The 18,427-nt window shown below is 38.0% G+C and overlaps 2 protein-coding genes across 2 annotated transcripts in view; one reads left to right on the forward strand and one right to left on the reverse strand.

The window, feature by feature from the left end:
* The window catches only part of COL4A4 (collagen type IV alpha 4 chain), a 71,817-nt gene extending 69,551 nt beyond the window's left edge, over nucleotides 1-2,266 (reverse strand). The window contains exon 1 of the mRNA XM_087933227.1: nucleotides 2,197-2,266. The gene's annotated coding sequence lies outside the window, so the exon portion shown is untranslated. The remainder of the gene's footprint in view (nucleotides 1-2,196) is intronic.
* Nucleotides 2,267-2,273: 7 nt separating this feature from the next.
* Nucleotides 2,274-18,427, forward strand: part of COL4A3 (collagen type IV alpha 3 chain) — a 68,994-nt gene continuing 52,840 nt past the window's right edge. The window contains exons 1-3 of the mRNA XM_087933222.1: nucleotides 2,274-2,574; nucleotides 14,040-14,096; nucleotides 18,152-18,241. Coding sequence (XP_087789348.1) covers nucleotides 2,464-2,574; nucleotides 14,040-14,096; nucleotides 18,152-18,241 — 258 coding nt within the window. The 5' untranslated portion in view covers nucleotides 2,274-2,463. The remainder of the gene's footprint in view (nucleotides 2,575-14,039; nucleotides 14,097-18,151; nucleotides 18,242-18,427) is intronic.

Genomic DNA, 18,427 nt, shown 5'->3' on the forward strand with positions numbered 1-18,427 from the left:
CAAACAAACTGAATATGTCTTTAAAATATTACTTGCTTTTTTTTTCTAGAAGGGGCATCATCTTGAGGAAACATAGACAGCATCTATCATGCTTAACTCTGATTCTGTTAAGTGTGTCACATAATACCTCAACAATCCATTTTAAGCCTCTTCATGTCAGTATAGTTAAAATTCTAAGCTCCCTTGACAATCTTTGAATAAATATTAAAATACCTTCTCAGTCAACATTATTTTACAGTCTTAATAATAAACAGAAAGTGAGTGATAGTGACAGGGAAATCCTGAAACTTTATAAAGGACAATATCTGAAAGAACATGTAACATTCCAGATTAGCTTTCAAGAACTAACACCGGAACTAACACCATCTTTTCTTGGATCGGTTAATGTAAAAAGTCTTACAGACAAGGTAACGAATCATCTTACTGCACCTGCTGTTATAAATCATTCTCATATGAGGGTAACTCAAGGCCAAAACTTTTTATTCTACATGTATTAGCATAAATTATGTGCATCACGTATACTAAAAAAAACCTGCCACTTCTACCCTCTCTATAGTAAAAACAATTTGCCTTAATGGGTGAAAATAATAATGTCCAAATGTTTCTGTAAAAACTCCTTTTGTCACAGCTTTGGATGTGAACCCTAATGTGATTTTTAAAATTGCCATGAAAGAGTAATTTTACGCATGATCAAACTTAAAGTGCAAAGATCTGGACTACCACAAAAAGGAAGGAACAAGAAACTATGAACATCCTCTAGTGGCCATCCAGATTTTTGCACTCCAGACAAGGTAACCCTTATATTTAATGAGATTGTGAGCTTATCTAATTCAGGACTTTGATACTGTACTAATCTGTTTGTTAAGTAGACAAACTGTTAAGCTGGGTTGTGCATTCCTTTCAAATAATTTGGAAGGAGTAATTCAGAATTATGCAACCACAGCACATCCCTGCTCCTTCTGGCTATAACAACAACTTGCAGCTATTTCAAGAGGCACAGTCTCTTTTTTTCCAAAAATCTGAAAAAATAGACAAGCAGTTTTAAGAAATAGCAGTGAGGTATTGAACTTGTGTAAAATCTAAAGCACTGATTCCTAATTATTTTTAACATTTGCATAATTCTATTAATTAAAATTCTGAAATCCAAAGACTTCAGTATATATCTTCAGTATTTCCCACTGAAGATATATCTAAACAACAGTTTGCTTATTCCAAACCAAAAGTAGGGCTATTGCACCTGGACTACAACAAACTGAATAGTAGCAAAGAGATTCAGAACCGTCTAATTGATATAGCAACAAAAATCCAATCAGGGACGTACTGTGGCCTGGTATAAAGAATTAACAAAATACAGCTGTAAAGTCCCCTTTTTCTGATTCTCAGGGTTGTCCAGGACCCAGATGGTTGCAAACTGGTGGCAAATTACACACCAACAAGCCTTTTAGCCTTTTTTCCAGGCATATTTAGGGTTCAGCAAGGAAAAAGGAGGGCATATATTTAAATGGTTAGCTAGCAGCTTTGGGCTGTGCTGCTCATCCCAAGCCACAGGAAATAAATATCAAGATATCTTCAGGTTTGATCCAAACTGGTCAAAGTTTCTGAGCACCATTCACTTGTCTCGGGATATCTGGCCATTATTCCAATTTGTATCTAGTAAAAAGGAAAAAAAAAAGAACAGGGATTTCCCCCAAGCCCTGCCCTGCCCTGCCAAGTCCCTATGGCATTGTGGCCATATCATGCAATGAAATACCAGCTCATCTTAAGTTGTCCTTAGCTGCACCAGCATTAAAGAAATATTTCCTCTTGTATCCCAATCTCTTCCAAGGGCAAATATCAGGATGTGAATAGTTTGTTAGGCTTTGTCACTCATTAGCTTGAAGGAAGAGCAGAACAACCCGGAGTAATTGAGAAGGCAGGCCCTAGAGGCAGGATTTCCCATGGAAGAGCAAATGTCATCCTGCACACTTTTCTGCCAACTCAAAGACAGATGGCAAAGATGGCAAAGATCTCTAGCGCAGCCTTCCCGATCAGGCAATCCAGATGTGGTGGAACATTGACCCCTGGACCGCACTGTATTCTGAGAGTTTGGGTCCCAGCACATCGGATACTTGGCTCGGGATGCTACCTTCTCCTCCCCCTCGACCCCCCTCACAACCCCCCCTTCCTTTCCCCTCCACGTTCTTCCGACGGGGGTACCTGACTTCGAGGAGACCCGCCCCTGAAGCTTGGGGTCCTCGGCTCCCGCCCGGCTGCTCCTCCGTCTGTGTTTCCTCCTCTAGGGCAAAGTTCTGCCGCTTTCACGCTTGTCTGCTCTCCTCCCGCCACCCCAAGGAAGGAGGAGCTTGGACGGTGCGTGGATGCGCCGGGTGGGTGAGTGAGTGAGTGAGTGACACCAGGACCGTGGCGAAATTGGGGACCGCAGACCTGTGACACTGGAAAGGAAGGGCAGGAGTGCCGCGAGACATGAAGAGGCCCGTGCGCCCCCAAACCTGGCACTTGGGGCTAGCCTTCATTTACATGCTGGCTCTGGGGGGCTGGGAGCAGGACGGCTTCCCTACTGCTGTTGCCGCGAAGGTGAGTGTAGTCAGATGCTGACCGGGCTAAAGCGGCTTTCTCGCTGCGGAGTAACTCGAAGGAGGATAGCCCCCCCCCCCACTTCACCCCCCCTCCATCCCCCGCCTGGGGACTGTATCTTTCAGCGGAGCTCCGGTGTCTTTAACGGAAAGAAATGTCAGTGCAACGTTGCCACCCGGCAAGATGGTTTCATCCCTTGAAGTTTCTTTGCTTATTTGTAGCGTTTTCTATCCTGCTTTTCCGTTAGATAAAACCAACAGTGGGTACAACTCATTAGAAACTAGTTTTGAAACACTTTATCTGTAAGTGGGGACAAGAGAGACAGATCGCAGTTCCCTGCTTTGCCTGAAAAATTCTTTGCCCAAGTCTAAGAGGCAGCAAAATCTTAGTTTGAAGCGAGGGGATCGCGCTAGGATGATTGAGGCTTTTTTTGGCTTTCTGCATTGGTGACTTCTTAAAATTCTACGCTCTGCTGTCCTCTCGAGTGAGTTGCCTTTTCCTTTCCCCCCTTTTTGCGTTTGATAACATGCGACTTGCTTCGTTCAGTAAGAGCGGTCTTCTCTGGAGGTGTTTTGCTTCAGTGCACCTGTCTTTTGCTGTCATATGAATCGCACTGTGCAGGCAAATCTGGGAAGATCTGAAAGGCAGCCTACAGTATAGCAGACCGCTTTCAAAAAGCTAAACAAGAAGCCCAAAGCATCACTTTTATTTACTTTCTCTTGGAAAGTATTACCTATTTGCCACCAAAAATACATATATAAACAAGAGAATGATCCTCGATACTTTCGTCTGCACAATCTTTTCTGGATGCAATAGAATACAGAGTTCTAGAAGAGTTGTTTTGTGACTAGCAGTGATAAAGAGTTTGAAAACATCCAAACTACAAGCAAAGACACATGCGAATATGTTTGGTTTCTCTTTAGAATTGATGAACAAATTCTGTGGGGGGGGGGGGGGAAGCCTTTTAGAAACAACTGTTCAGGAGAAACCAATTATTGTTACTGAAAGATAATGACAGATGAGCTGTAACTTTATCTTGTCCCAGAGATAATAAATGCTTGGATGAAAGCCCATACAAAGATTATTGCTTAAGATCATCTTCCTTCCACCCTCCTCCTCCTCCTCTCCTCCTCCTCTTCTTCTTCCTCTTCCTCCTCTCTCCATCCCCGTCCATCCCCATCCTATTTATCTAACTATCTCAAGGTGGCAGACTTAACCTAATATTTTTGTCTCCTGTTTCCCCCCAAAAGCAACCATATGAGATGGGTTGAGTTGAGAGAGAGCAACTAATGCAATGTCACACAGCTGGTTTTCATATCTAAGCAAAGCCTAGAACTCACACTGTCTTGGTTTCTAGGCCAGCATCTTAACCACTACACCAGAATGTGTATTCATGTATCACATTACCAAGGTTTATTCTAGCCATTTTTTTTAATCAACCAATGCACAACTGGCAAAGTTCTTGCAGTGTACTAAATTAAAAAAAGAAGATATATCATGATTTAGAATAATGTGTGGATCCAGTCTCTCAAATTGTTCTATTTCTTTAACACAATCATAAAAATCGGGTGAAGTGGACTTTTTCATAGCAAATCACATATCTCTAAATATTTTAACTTCAATTATAATTCTTTCAGTTTAGTAACAAGTCTAGATAATTATCTGATAAGCGAAATAAACCAAAAGCATTCCCATGCTGGAATGTGGGTGGTCCCTAACATTTTTGCATTTTTGTGACTATTATTTGCATTTTTACCAATTATCTAAGTACAGTTTCTCTTCCCTAAGCAGCAATAACATCCTCCCAAACTGAGGGAGTTTGGCAGCTGTTGCATCCTGAACACGGATGTTTAAATGTTTTACATTATTTGCTGCCTAGTTAAACTTTTTTCTCAAATGGTTTTCAGCTTCGTTTATGTAACATACACAGCCAATGTTCATGGGCACTACAGCCCCAAGGAAGTAGCAGATGCTTATTTGTCATGAAATTTATCATGACAATATTTACAACTTTGGAATTTAGTGATAATGTGTGAAGGAAAGTATGAAAAGCAGGGTATCTTCAGGGCCTTATCACAGCCTCCAACATCCTGTTTTCAACAATGGCTTGCTCCTAGGCAGTATCTAAACACATCTACTCAACAGTGATCCCCAAAAACATAATAATTATAAGTGATATTATAGAATTGCAAAATGTGTTTGTAGGAATATACTATAATCAACTATTGTCCAACATTAAATCATTGTTCTGCTCATCTTCAAGAAGCATATAGTAGCAATCTTCTCTTATTGGCAATGCCAGTCAATGGCTCCATCCTCTATGTATTTGTTCATGATTTATGGACTAGGCAGACCCACTAAATTAAGCCTGCATTTCCTGCTTTCTCTTTCTCTCCCCGATCCACTCTTGACTTTGCATTCTTGTTCTTTGGAGATAATTAAAATATGATGTACAGTAACCACAACTAGGACTCATGCCATGGCAAGATTTTTTTTTTTGTTCTCAGACATCTAAATGACATGTGATATTATGACATTGGGCAAATAGATGATGCTGGCTAGCTGCCCCCTTCTCTGCTCTCTTCTTTTTCCTTCTTTTAAAGTTATCTGGTGGTTATTCTTTCTTCTCTTTTAAGTTGTGTGAGCTTGTGTAAAGGCTTATCACACCTTATTCTTTAGAACCCTTACAATATGGGAGAAAATTATATCACACCTTTTTAGAGAATAACTAAATCCATCATTTATATTTTAGAGCCAGTATTGTCCACAGCTTCTTTTTAAGGAGTCCCTTACTGCCCACAAGGGAAACCTGAGGTCCCTGGGTTTAAGATTAAATACGCATGGCATAAAAGCTGAACAGAAACAAAAGGGTTTCTATTACTCTTCTTGCAAACAATTCTCAGCTTCTTGAAATACTGTAAATGATTCTGCATTATCTGAACAAGATAATGCTTGAATATCAGGCTTTCTGTCAGAACATTTGAAATTGTGCTCCTTATTACTGCTTCCCAATTATGTGCTCGTAAATTGCATAAGAGAAATCCATTACATTCCCTTCTTATAACACAAGTAAAAACAGATCTAAACATTTGAAAGTTTAAGACATTCTAGAAAAGTATAGCTTTTCTATACATCAGTTCTTCATAGTCTCTTCTATGTAGCAAAGTTGAGTTAAGCACCCCTCATTTTGCACAGTACTTTCTGCTCCCACCTTTTGTTCTTCTCCTTGTTCTTCACACATTTCATAATGCAGGGGTAGAAATAAGCTATTCATTCTCTTTCTCCTGCACTTTTTGTCTCTTTCTCTAGGCTTGAGTCTGAATGTGGAATAAGGTAGTAATTGGGCATCCATGTCACATAAAATAAACAGATGGAGTTTTGATTTCACCATCATGGCTGCCACTTCGGCCATTTTGATCATACCCTGAGGATGCTCTGGTAGTAACAGAGGCTGATATGAAATTAACTGATGTGGTTAGACAACATGTTCCAGTCAATAGATGCCATACTCCTGCCCTATATTTTATAGTTTCATCAACTCCTACGAACAGTTTATTTGTTAATTTTATGTTCTGATCTTTTCATAGTACCAGCTAGTGCCTGTCCATTTTTGAAAAAAATTCTTGATGACATTGCTAATACTAATGCAAATAAATAAATTACATAATTTCAATGTTGTTAAACCATGGCATTGAAATGCTTCTAGCAAACTTGTTCAGCTTATTCCTGCTCAAATCACTATAGACTGTTTGTACCTTGCTATGTGTATATTCTTTTTCTTAAATGATGATTCCTGGCCTTAAAGTTCTGTATCCCTGCTCCCAACTGGGACCATTCCTAGGCCAGTTGCTTGAATTTAGCTGGCCACAAGGCTTTGGGAACAGAAAGAAAAGTTTTCACTCTTGTCCACTTTAAGGTTCATAAAAGAAATTCTTCTTAATGAATAGAAATTTTTCTTAATGTTGTATAAGATTTGTTTGATTTCAGATTAGCATGTTGTGTGAACAAAGTTTTTATACTTTGGAAATCATTCTCTATTGTTTTGTAGATTTATATATGTTTTAGTTGTTTTTCTGCTGTGCCAAAGCAATGTACTGTTGTATTCATAGACTGACTGTAGGCTACAATCCGGTCCGCGCTTCTGGCGGGAGCGCAGACTGCTCCCATTGGTTGATACCGTTTGACAGCCGGCTATAAAAGGGGCTGTCAAACGGCATCAGCTGTTGCCGCCAGCTGACTGCCTGTTAGCCCCGACAGCCGCGGCAACCCTTTATTCGTTGAATAAAGCTTCTTGACTGTTAGCTCCGTGTCTGCCTCAGTATCTACTGCTGCTCCACAACATGTACAGCGTGTCTTAAAATAATATAATACACTACAAAACAATATAAAAATATCAGATCAATATCCTAATCCACAAATATATTTTACAATCATATGAATAGCACTAGTTACAAATGCAGCTTTTCATTCCTGCATCACAGATAGTGTTTGGAATAGCCAAATTTTCTGCCACTTTCTAAATATCAGAAATGATGACATGATCTTATAACCAGGGTAATGTGGTCAGCTATAGGGGAGCTGTTGTAGAAAATGATTGCCTCTGGGTATCCCTCTCTCACACCTCAAGAGGGGTGCAGATAGTTCTTGGGTGAGCAAATTCTGCTTGGAGTAAGAAGTTTTGCAGGTAACAAAGCCCCAAGACACATGGGACTTTTAAGGTGACGATTAGCACTTGAAATCTCTTTGTTAATTCTGGTATTCAACACTACAAATTTTCATACTGGTGATGGTTTTATTGAATTTAATTGGATTAAATATTTATTTATATCCTCATCCAATGATCTGCAGAGCTGATTTTTTAAATATATCACTATTATTCACTGTAGTGTCTGAAGGTACTTTTGTTCCATCTTGTGTGCTATTTAATCTTGAAACACTCTGGAACCTGCTGTTAATACCATTATGTTTTGATTTCAGTGGAATGTAATTTCATGCAAATGCTTTTTTTAAAAAAAAAAACCAAACCCTGGAGTTATCCATGGCAAAATCTTCTTTAAAAGTACATTCCTTTGAAGCAGTTTAATTGGTTTCTGGATTAAAGCCTTATTTCGGTATCGTTTTTCTGACTATATAAGACAACATTGTTTAAGAATATATCTATGCTTCAAAAAAAAAATTCATATGTCCACTAAATGCTTTCAAAGAGATACAGAGAATTCAAAGTCTTTGCTGACCATGTAGCCAACATCTAGATTTTGCAGTCCAAATAATATTGTAAGATGCTAAATAGAAAGAAAGCTAATGTAACTATTAAAAAAGACTAAATTAATTGATGTATGCAACAACTATTTTTGGAGCAGTGTCTTATTTTAAAATCTCTGAAAGTTACTGCTCCATTCATATGCAGATGTACATAGATTTAACTGATGACTAAATGTATGTCTCAAGTTCTCTATGTTTCAGCAAAATATGCTATCGAAGTAGAAAGCCATACAATTCCTGCTTCTGTCATCCCTCCCTCCACCCATCCAGGCTTTTTTTTAACGAGTTATAAGATCATGATTATACCTTACTGCATCTTTTATTCATGAGGATACAGAAAGTATTAAGACAGTTCCTTGAAACAGAGAATCTACATTATTCAAATAGTCCAAGATATCCTGCTGATTAAGAAAAAAAAAACCTGGGAACTGCAGGTTTTTGGCAGGTATGTAGTTCAAAGTGATCTGATTACAGAATATTTGTATTTCCAGCAGCCAAAACTGGTTCATGAAGTTTACTTTTGAAACAAGGAGACTAGGGGAAAAAATAAAACCGCATGTAAGATGGAAAGTTGGACTATGAAAATTCAGTAGCCTCTTCTCACTCTGCTAGATTATATTTACTGAAGACTCTAATAAGCCATTGCAGTACAAATCCTGAGCTGGAAGAAAAAAGGACCATTTGTGGAAATGTTTAACTTATACAGAGTGCAATGGTGAATTGTCTGTTCTTCTTTCAAAATCCCTTAAAATAATATTTTTAAAAGCTACCAATTATCAAATAAATAAGCTTTTCCATATAGTTCAATCAAAACCATATACTGTATGTGTATGTATGTATGTATGTATGTATGTATGTATATATATATATATATATATATATATATATATATATATATATATATATATATATATATATATATCTAAATAAGCAAATGTAAAAGTAAAGGAAAAAAACCTGTTCTACTTTTCCTACAGCTGAAGGCCTAATCAATGTACTTTATAAAAAGTATTAAAAAGTATATTCATTATCTACCACTTGAATATTCTTCATATCACTGGATTTTGTTCTGAAGTGTACCAAAGGTTTCAGCCTCAATTAATAGTAAATATGAAAAGTCTTTGAGAAGTTCTATGGTGGATCTTAATTGCAGGAATAATAATCCCATCAACTTGTTTCCAAATTCACAAGAGTCAACTATAATGTGCTATAGATGAAAAGTGTCTATGTGTGCATGATTGAACGTCTTGGATGAATATAAAATACTGATCTATTCGCAATTCAAAATGACCATAGTGATTACACTAACATATTTTGCTCTTTGAATGGTAGAGAGTTCTTTATTTACGTTTTTTATTCTTCTTATTTTCCATCATCCTTTTACAGAATTAAAACAAAATATCTTTGTGACCATAATTTTGACTTTATACCACCCCTACATCCACTGATATATCTACCTAACATCTGGCACATATTCCTTTCACTCATGGAGTCCATTTTCACGGCAAATTTAACTGCTTCTGTCTCAAAGCAATCATTTTGGCATTTTATAACATTGGAAATTAGATGGTGGTAGATAATCCCTGCATTAAATCTATTAAATTTTGTGTGCATCTCTTAATAGTTATGTAGTTTTTCTATAAGCCTAATTTCATTCTTATAAAATGCAATGAAAAAGGTGTAGGCACTTTAACGAGCAGAGAGACGATATAGTAGTGTTTAACCTAGAAACTGGGAGACTGAAGTCTAGTTCTACCTTAGGCAGGAAGCCAGGTGAGTGATCTTAATCAGGCATTGTCTCTTATCCTCATAAGCAATTAATGGCAAACTACTTTTGAAAAACCTTCCAAGAAAACTACAGGGACCAATCCAGGCAGTTTGCCTGGTGTACAAAAAATACGTTGATGGCACATATACTTTAAAGTCTTGAAAGTCCTGCAGGATTGACATACTTTCTCCATGTGTTTTAACCTTCCAGCCAATTTTATTCTGTTGTAATAAAAGAACAAGAAATGTGTGGCCCTTTGTTTTTATAGATAATATGAGGGGAAATTGCTCTCTTTTGTAATCCTACACTTGCTGAAAGTGAATGTGATGGGTTACTATCTTTTACAACTTAACCAAATTGATGCTATACTCAGGACCAAGACTCTGGATGTAAGGTGGATTGACTATCCCTTCATAGCTGTAGTTTCTGCTGGAACACAAACATTCTCCAAACTGCAGAAAATAAACTTACTTTTCGTAATTAAACAACAATGTTAATATATTTAATACTTATTACATGTTTAGCTTCTATCCAGCTTCCTAGGAATCTCAAAGTAATGTTATTAGGGCCTTTCTATCAGTAACTTAAGAGTTGTCTTTGTTTGCAACCATGAGATGATGGTTCAAGTCAGCCTTTTGAAACCTTCAGAGAACATTTAAATTTAAACATATCCAATAGGGTTGCTTTGCTTCCATTAATAGACGCTGTGAAGCATCACTTCTGAATGCTTTGCATTGTCCTGTATAAAGTCAGATTTATGCATGCCTACTGTATAGTAAAATGCTGAAAAAGAACATTGAAGCTTAAAGAGTATTAATGCTAAATAAATTTATGGAACATTTCTATTCTTACTAAACAGGTTGAAGGAAAAAGAAAGGTTATAGGCTGTGTGCCTTTGCTATAATTATTCTCTTCAGTACAAAGCAATGGGAATGATTTTAGCTACTGGTTTGCAATTACCACCTTTGAGCCATGTCCAGATCTTTCTAGAAATGCATCCATTTTATAATTTTTAATTTATGAATATAAGTTTAATTAGTTAGGCTGCATGTATAGCTATGTCTAACTCAGAAGATTGTTTTGTCTGCCTATTCAGTTCAAGTGACGCCTTATCTTGAGTGGCTTTCAAAGCAAAATTTATCACAAGTATGAAAAGTGCTTTAGAAAATATTTGTTTCTCACAGACACAAATTCTTTAGATTCATAGGGATGGGCAAGTTGTGGCATCTAGAAAGTGCTAAATTTCAGGTCCCAGATGTCCCAATAACCAATGGAGAATGATGTTGGGAGATATAATCAGTAAAATTTGGAAGGCCGTAGGATACCTATCCCTCCTTTAATAGCCAAAGACCATTAAAAGGTTCATTATAATGGCAATATATGATGAGAGATATCATTTTAATTATTACTTTTCCCCCCCATTCTCCTTCCTCCTCAAGGAAGTCAGGGTCAGTGTGCCCAACACACCCACCCATTATCTTTCAAGCTCTAAATATTAAATTAAGCCAAGAAAAAAATCATTCTGCCAAAGAACGAAAGGCATTTAATCTGAATGTGAATTTTGTTCCACAGACTGAATTTTCTTTTACTGATTCAGTTACAGAATCTGGTTTATATTTTCATTGCATTTTATTTTAGTTTGCTCTTGGCAACTTTGCACACTATTAGGACAAAAATGTTATGAAACTTTATCAAAATAAATCAATTGAATAAGCAGATTGAGTGAGTCCTACACAAGATGCTTTCTGAGGAACTCATCTTAGATATACTAGGAAACTATGCCAAGTGCAATTGCAGTTTCTGTCTAAGCATGTCCAGATTATCTTCAGAAAGGCAGGAAAGCAGACCTGTCTATCTGTGTCTGTCTGGGTAGCTAGCTGTTGCTGACTATCTTTGCTGTTGCCTGTTAAAATGAAAAGTGGGAGGGAAAAGAAAGAGTGCTGGAGATGAGAATTGGACAACTAATTACATTTTGCAGATTTATAGATATGAGCTAGCCCGATAATGTAACATTCAACTTGGTAGTTGAACAAAGGACTATGTTTCTAATATTATAGTCATCTTGTTTGCATAAATTATTCCTGTATTGTTTATATTGTTAAAGTATCAGCCTTCTCCAGATTGTGACCCTTTAGATGTGTTGGAACATGGTGGCTAAATCTAGTTTAATATAACTGGAAAGCATCAAGTTGAAGAATTCTGTTATATTCTGCTTGTCTCAGCAGGTGGCTGCTGCCTGATTTGATCTGAAAGCTAAGCAAGGGCAGGCCTGCCTGGGAGATTTCCAGGGAATACCAGGACTTTAGACTTCATTAGAGAGTTAAAAAAATTCTAGAAAAAATGCAGTTGGTAAACCAGTGACCTGTTGTTGCTAAGAAAATTATATAGATGTATCCATGAAAGCATCAACTTTCATGGACACCCTTTTTCCTTTTCTGCTTAACAAAAGCTCTCTTGGGCTAGCAGAACAATATAAAGATGAAGTCTAAACAAGGTCAACAAGCAAACCAAAGGTTGGCAATCGGATGTTCTGACAACCTATTATTCAAGGTGTGAAATTCTAAGGCATTCAAGGTTCAACTGTAGACCATCAGAGAGCAACTTATCTGTGCTGCAGTGTTTCAATAGTAATTCAATACTGTGTTTCAATAGTAATTAGGTGCCAGCAAAGAATTAGAGTTTTATGTAGGTCTGCTATGCCCAAATTTGTAACACTGATATAATACAAGGTTTCATTTTTTTTATTTCTTTATGAGAGGAAAGAGAAAAAGTGGAGAAAAGAAACATAAAAAGGAAAACAAGAAAAACTTATATTTTATAGATATGTCCCCTTATCAGGGGTGGGCTTCAAAAATTTCAGCAATGGGTTCTCTGCCTGGTTGCTGGGTGGGCGTGGCCATGGTGGGTGTGGCCTAGTCAGCCTCCTGCACCACAGTGGGGGGAGGGGCATTTTTGCCTTCCCCTGGTTTCGGAAGCCATTTCCGGCCTTCTGGAGCCTCTGGGAGGCCCATTTTTCACCCTCTCTGAGCCTCCGTGTGGGCCCTACACTTATCTCACATCCAAAACGGGCTGCGTGGAGACTCCTGGGAGGGGAGGGTGGTGTGGGCGGAGCCAGTGGGTTTGGGCGGTTCTCCAAACCAGCCATAACATTAGCTACGGGTTCTCCCAAACCCAGGTGAACCCATAGCACCCCACCCTTGCCTCTTATCCATTTTACACTTTTGTCAGCTAGCAAGGAATAAAGCCACGATGGGGTTTGGGTTTTTGTTAATATTTACTTCCCCAAATCTCAACTAGTTAATTGTCTTCACAAATCTTTAAAGAACATAATTAATGTTAAGATATTCTATGAACTTAAGCCAATACTCAGTCCTGATGTGTGACAGAAACAGTTATATTTTCTTGTGGTGTATTCAAATTCTGGACTGAAGTCCTATCTGTAGGAGTGCCATCAGGAGTCAAAGATCTAGAAGGCCTCAAACCCCATTACATTCTATCTTAGTGGGATTGAGTTAGATAGTTCCTTTCCACCCAGGCTTTTACAGCCACAAGGCACCTGAATAGAATTGTTCTCTACTGACAAGGGTGGAGATCTATAACTGAGTATGATCTGCTTAGTGATGATAAAGCATCAAAATGACCAATAATTTCCAAGAGATGTGAATCCCAAGTGTTGCTTCAGCAACAAGTACAGTTGATGAACTAGAAAGCTAATATTCTTACTGATAAATTCCAACACAGAGAGTTCTTTGCACCCATTGCAGAGTTAGTGGATTATGGAAGAAACTTTTTTTTGTGTTTTCCCATGGCTTTTCACCTACAGTGTCAACTCATAAAACATTCCTATGCCTGTTTTAGTAGTTGCCATTAAAAAAAGGGAGGGGAGGAAGGAAATCTGGAAGAGCAATGCAGCAGTTTGAAAGCGAAAGTACATTCCAACTCTTATCTTTAAAGGATTGTAACTAAAATATCAGAGCTTTTGCTCGTGAATGATGACACCCAGTCCGAGGCAGTGCCATTAGGTCACCTCTAATAGATCCTTTGAAGTTTTTTGAAGTTTGGCTTGAGAATCATGATTTAATTAGAGCGATTGCTGGAATCCTGACATACAGCATGTTTTAGAACTTGCTACTTTTCCCTGCACCCATTTTCTTTCCTATACTATGGTATGATATATCATGTTTATGGCTAAGGATGGTGTAAAAATCCAGAAAACTATTAAACAAAAAAGAGTTGTGCAAAAGAAGGTTTAGTAATATATGGAACCATCCAGTAAGGAATATAAGTTCACATTCAAGTTCAAACCTTTGTTGTCAATGCACAACATGTGTACAATGAAATTGAATGAAGAAACCATACAACATGGAGAAAAAGTTGTTTGGTTTGCAAATATTTGATGAGAATATAAATGATAATCACTGTATTTTCTTTTTAGAACTGTATCTGCAACAGCAAAAACCAATGCTTTTGTGATGGAATAAAAGGCAGTAAGGTAAGAGCTATATAAAAATTGGATTTCTTACACATAAATAGCAATGTCCTTTTGCTAGAAAAGAAGAAAAATGTATTATTGACCAAAAAAAAAAAATGAAGAGAACTGCAACTGGATGTATAAGAAGCATTAATTAAATGAAACAGTATTATTTACTCTATTGTATTTTAAGCTATACAATTAAATCCAAGTATTTTTTAAAACAGTATTTAACATTTGCAGAATTGGCAGGGGGCACAATAATAGGTAGCCTTATGGTGAAGTACCTTTCTGGTCATAAAAAGATGGACCCAGTAGTGGGCTGCTGCTGGTTCAGATTGGTTTTAGCAAACTAGTAGTGTCAGCTTTGGAAACCTTATTCAACACTGCCATATAGCTTGAGAAAGTGGGAGGGGGTGATTTTAATTGAGTAGCTCTTAGTAAACAAAATAAAATTCTTTTGTTAGTTCAAGATCATAGAGTGTGGCACAGAAACAAAAAGGAACTTACTTTGGGATTGGTTCATGTGATGTGATGATGAAGGAAAAGGGGATGGTTTGTAGTCTGGGACATTGTGGGAAGTCCAGGAAACTTTTAGTTTCGAGATTCCACAGATGGTCAGGTGCTATTCTAATAAAGGTACTTTTGAGATGATGCCTGTCTTGGAGTGACTGATTGGAATGGAGGTTTGCTGGAATGCTGACAGGTAGTTCCAACCATCAGCTGGCCCCACCCATCTGCACCCATCCTATCCTGTCCTATATTTCCGTCTTTCTGGATCAGCTGATTCGTGGGGCACAGCTGTTTTCCACACCTCAGCTGTTCTACTTACCAGGGCTGCCCTAGGAGGTAAGCAGTTGAACTTCAAATTGCTGTATCTTGAATGCTGCGCACATGGTCACAGAACCAATTGTTAAAACGGTTGCAGCCCACCACTGGATGGACCCAACAGGAAAAAGGCTGTCTTCAATAGCAACAGGTTAAGTTTCCATCTGTAAAGAGTAAGGACAATAACCCTGAAGGATGGTTCCTAGAGCTATTACTAAAGTGATGATCAGACAAGCAGGGCTTGAGTCCTTTCTAAGAAACTTATTTGAGAAAATGTCTCAGATGAGCCCCTTCCTAATTCATATGGCAATGAAGTGAGGGAGTGAAGCACGTATAGGCTTGCAAGATTCTGTTACTATAGTTGTTTTATTAGACTAGCTTTAGACCTACATGGCATTGCTTTCTTGGCTTCTTGGTCTTGTCTGCCTTGTGGGGCTGACACCATCTTTGAAGTCAGGATTTTATTGGATTTCTTCCAGTCTTGTGGAGAATTATTATCGTAACAACTTCTTCACAGAAGAAGAAAAAAATAAGGTATATTGGTTAGCAAGCACACTAAAGTAATTGATTGCTTGAACTTTCTCTGAATTCCCCTTTCAGCAGGGGAATTTTTCAATGACCAGAAAGACATTACGTGGTTAAGTCCAACTATCGTTCTCAGTCACCAAAGGTGTTAATAAAAGAAAAAAAAGGTTTTGCAGTACAGATTAAAGCATGATGATGGAGGTAACCCTCAAAAATTTAAAAGTAGGTTTAAATAATGTTCTAAGTTATACTGCTAGTTTCTCAAATAACTATTTTTAGGAAGCTTTATTGCAGAAGAATGGTTTTTGTCTGCTGGGGACAATAACATACACCCCCAAGTGGTGAATTCTGGGATAGCACAATATACAAAAATAAATGCAGAAAATAATAATGTTGAGCAGGCACATTAATTTAGCAAAATACCACAGCAACTCTAAATCCACATTATGGGATCAATGTACAACATTGCTATGCTGGTGAAACAGCTTCCATATATTGCAGACATTCAACCAAAAATGGGCATTTAAAAATGATGGAAATCTAATTTATAATATTGACTTATGGGCAAATCATATCATATTAAGGAAGCAGAGCAAGACAATTGAACGGGCATTCTGTTTGATTGATTTTGTTTTGTGTTTTGCATGCAACTAAAGTAGAGGTACTTTCAATCCCCTTTTTCTTCCAATTTTACATATTTAATGATTTCAAATTCACTAAGGGCCCTTCTTTGAATGGCAATTAAATAGGTAAACATTTCAGAAAGATGAAGCAAAATTAGCTAAGCATGCAAACATTCAAAGAAGGACCCTTAGTGAATTTGAAATCATTAAATATGTAAAATTGGAAGAAAAAGGGGATTGAAAGTACCTCTAATTTAGTTGCATGCAAAACACAAAACAAAATCAATCAAAACCCCCAAAACAAAATTAGGCTCTAATGGAAAAAAATATCCCCCCCCCAAAGTCCTTTGATGCTGCTTCATATATATTACAGGGAGGGGAAGCACTAGGAATAATGAGGAAAGAATCCTGGGAGTATAGATTCCTATATGGGGTCATCCCAGTTGCCCAGCTAAAGCAACCAGGCACGATATATAGTGGGAAGGAGTTAGAGGTGGATAGTCTCTTTACTTACAATGGCAAATGTTTCATTTCATGCAAGTGCAAGAGAAGGCAATGATCAGTGCACAACTGGAGGATTGAGGGGACCCACTGGGGAAAGGGTATTCTACAGAAGTTCTCTCTATGTGGTGTTTGAGTCAAGACTAATTTGCTGGCACATAATAGTTTAAACCAATCAATATCTTCCACAGCCAAATCCAGCCATAATACTTAGGGAGGTGCCATGTTTTTAGAAGTCCCAGGTAGAGAGCAACAGAGACCATGAAAGCATTCACATTGTGGTACAGTGGCTTTTATTATTTTATATCAGAACCAGCTCTTCACCAACCAGTTCCTTTGATCCTACCAGAAATTCTCAATGGATGCTATTTTCTTCACTGTGTGATTAGACTTTTCTTGCACTGAAAAATGTATTAAGATCCATTAGGAACCTCCATAATAAGGAGGTTCACAACTCAGTCTATTTAACAGTAGAGGTGTTATCTTTCTGATTCTGGTCAGATGTTCTCTTGAAATGAGAACATCTGACCATGCAATATTCTGTTTGGAATATTATAGATCTTTCTTGGTTGAATTCTGCTTGGTGCTCTAGTCTTGAATTTATTTTTAATAGGCTTCTTCTTAGAATGGATCATGAATGTCATGGATATTTTTTATCTACCTAGTAATGAAAGTTAATGAAATTCTTCTTATTTCCAATCTATCCACATTCCTGTACAACCATTTTAAGGACTGCATCTTCCTTTGACATGAGTTTTCACATATACATATTTCTTGTGGCTCCGATTCCCGAGCCTGTGCTGTTAGAGGAAGAGGACTCGGAAGATGAGGAGGAGGAACTGGGAATGCCTTCCTCCCCAGGACCTTCCTCTCTGGCAATGCCTTCCTCCCTGATAATGCCTCAGGTTTCATCAGACAACTGAGAGGAACAGCCTGAGATTAATCAGGAGGAAGGCATATCGGAGCAGCCCCTGACAGGGAGTCAAGAGGAAGAGTGTTGGCTTGATCCTAAGCAGTGTCATAGGGAGAAACGTGAGCAGCAACGTAGGAGGCATGGGAGGGTCAGAGAGTGAGCTGAGTCATTGAGCCACACTCCACAGGGGATAAAAGTGGGTGTGTTTTCGGCTGGAACTTTGCATGGGACAAAGTTTAATCTTGCTTCAGGTTTTCTTTGTGAATGATTTTATGGTCTGCCTTGTAATTTTCTGGAAGTAGCTTTTTACTTGTTATCAGTTCGGACTTGGCAGGCAGAGCGTGTTGGAATGCTAAGGACATTATCAGTTCCAAAGAATTAACTCTGTGAAGTCTGAGCCAGCTTGCCTGCCTGTGTTTGTGTGAGTTTGTACTCTTTCATCTTTTGGAAAGAAGAAAGGTGAGACAGAACACATATTCATGTATTTATGTGATGGATTATACAAAGCAGAATGCTTCCAGTTTATTTGATGATATAGAGATCTTCTGCCTGTGTGTATTTTTATTATCTACATGAGTATATATTTAATGAAGAAAACCAATTTCCAGAAATTTACACAATGAATAGCACTATTCCAAGTTTGTAGAATAACTAAAAATAATGTATTAAATGGATTGTGTTTACAGGGAGAAAAGGGCTTTCCTGGTTACCCTGGTCTACCTGGTCAGATGGGCTTCCAGGGTCCAGAGGGCCCTCCTGGACCACAAGGACCTAAGGTACTTATAATCTACTATGATTGCATATCAATGAGTGAATTACTGATTCTTTAGATAATGCTGAAAAGTAAATGTTTATGTATTCATAGCTCATTGCCAAAGCCATGAGCCATGGGGAGGAGTCTATCAGGGAACCCCTATCTGGGCCCAAGAGGACAAAGTCCTACCCCCCCCCACCTTGAATAT

Source organism: Pseudonaja textilis, chromosome 4, assembly GCF_049901715.1.
Source record: "Pseudonaja textilis isolate UNSWEBS1 chromosome 4, rPseTex1.2, whole genome shotgun sequence".
In the NCBI taxonomy this organism is placed as follows: domain Eukaryota; kingdom Metazoa; phylum Chordata; class Lepidosauria; order Squamata; family Elapidae; genus Pseudonaja; species Pseudonaja textilis.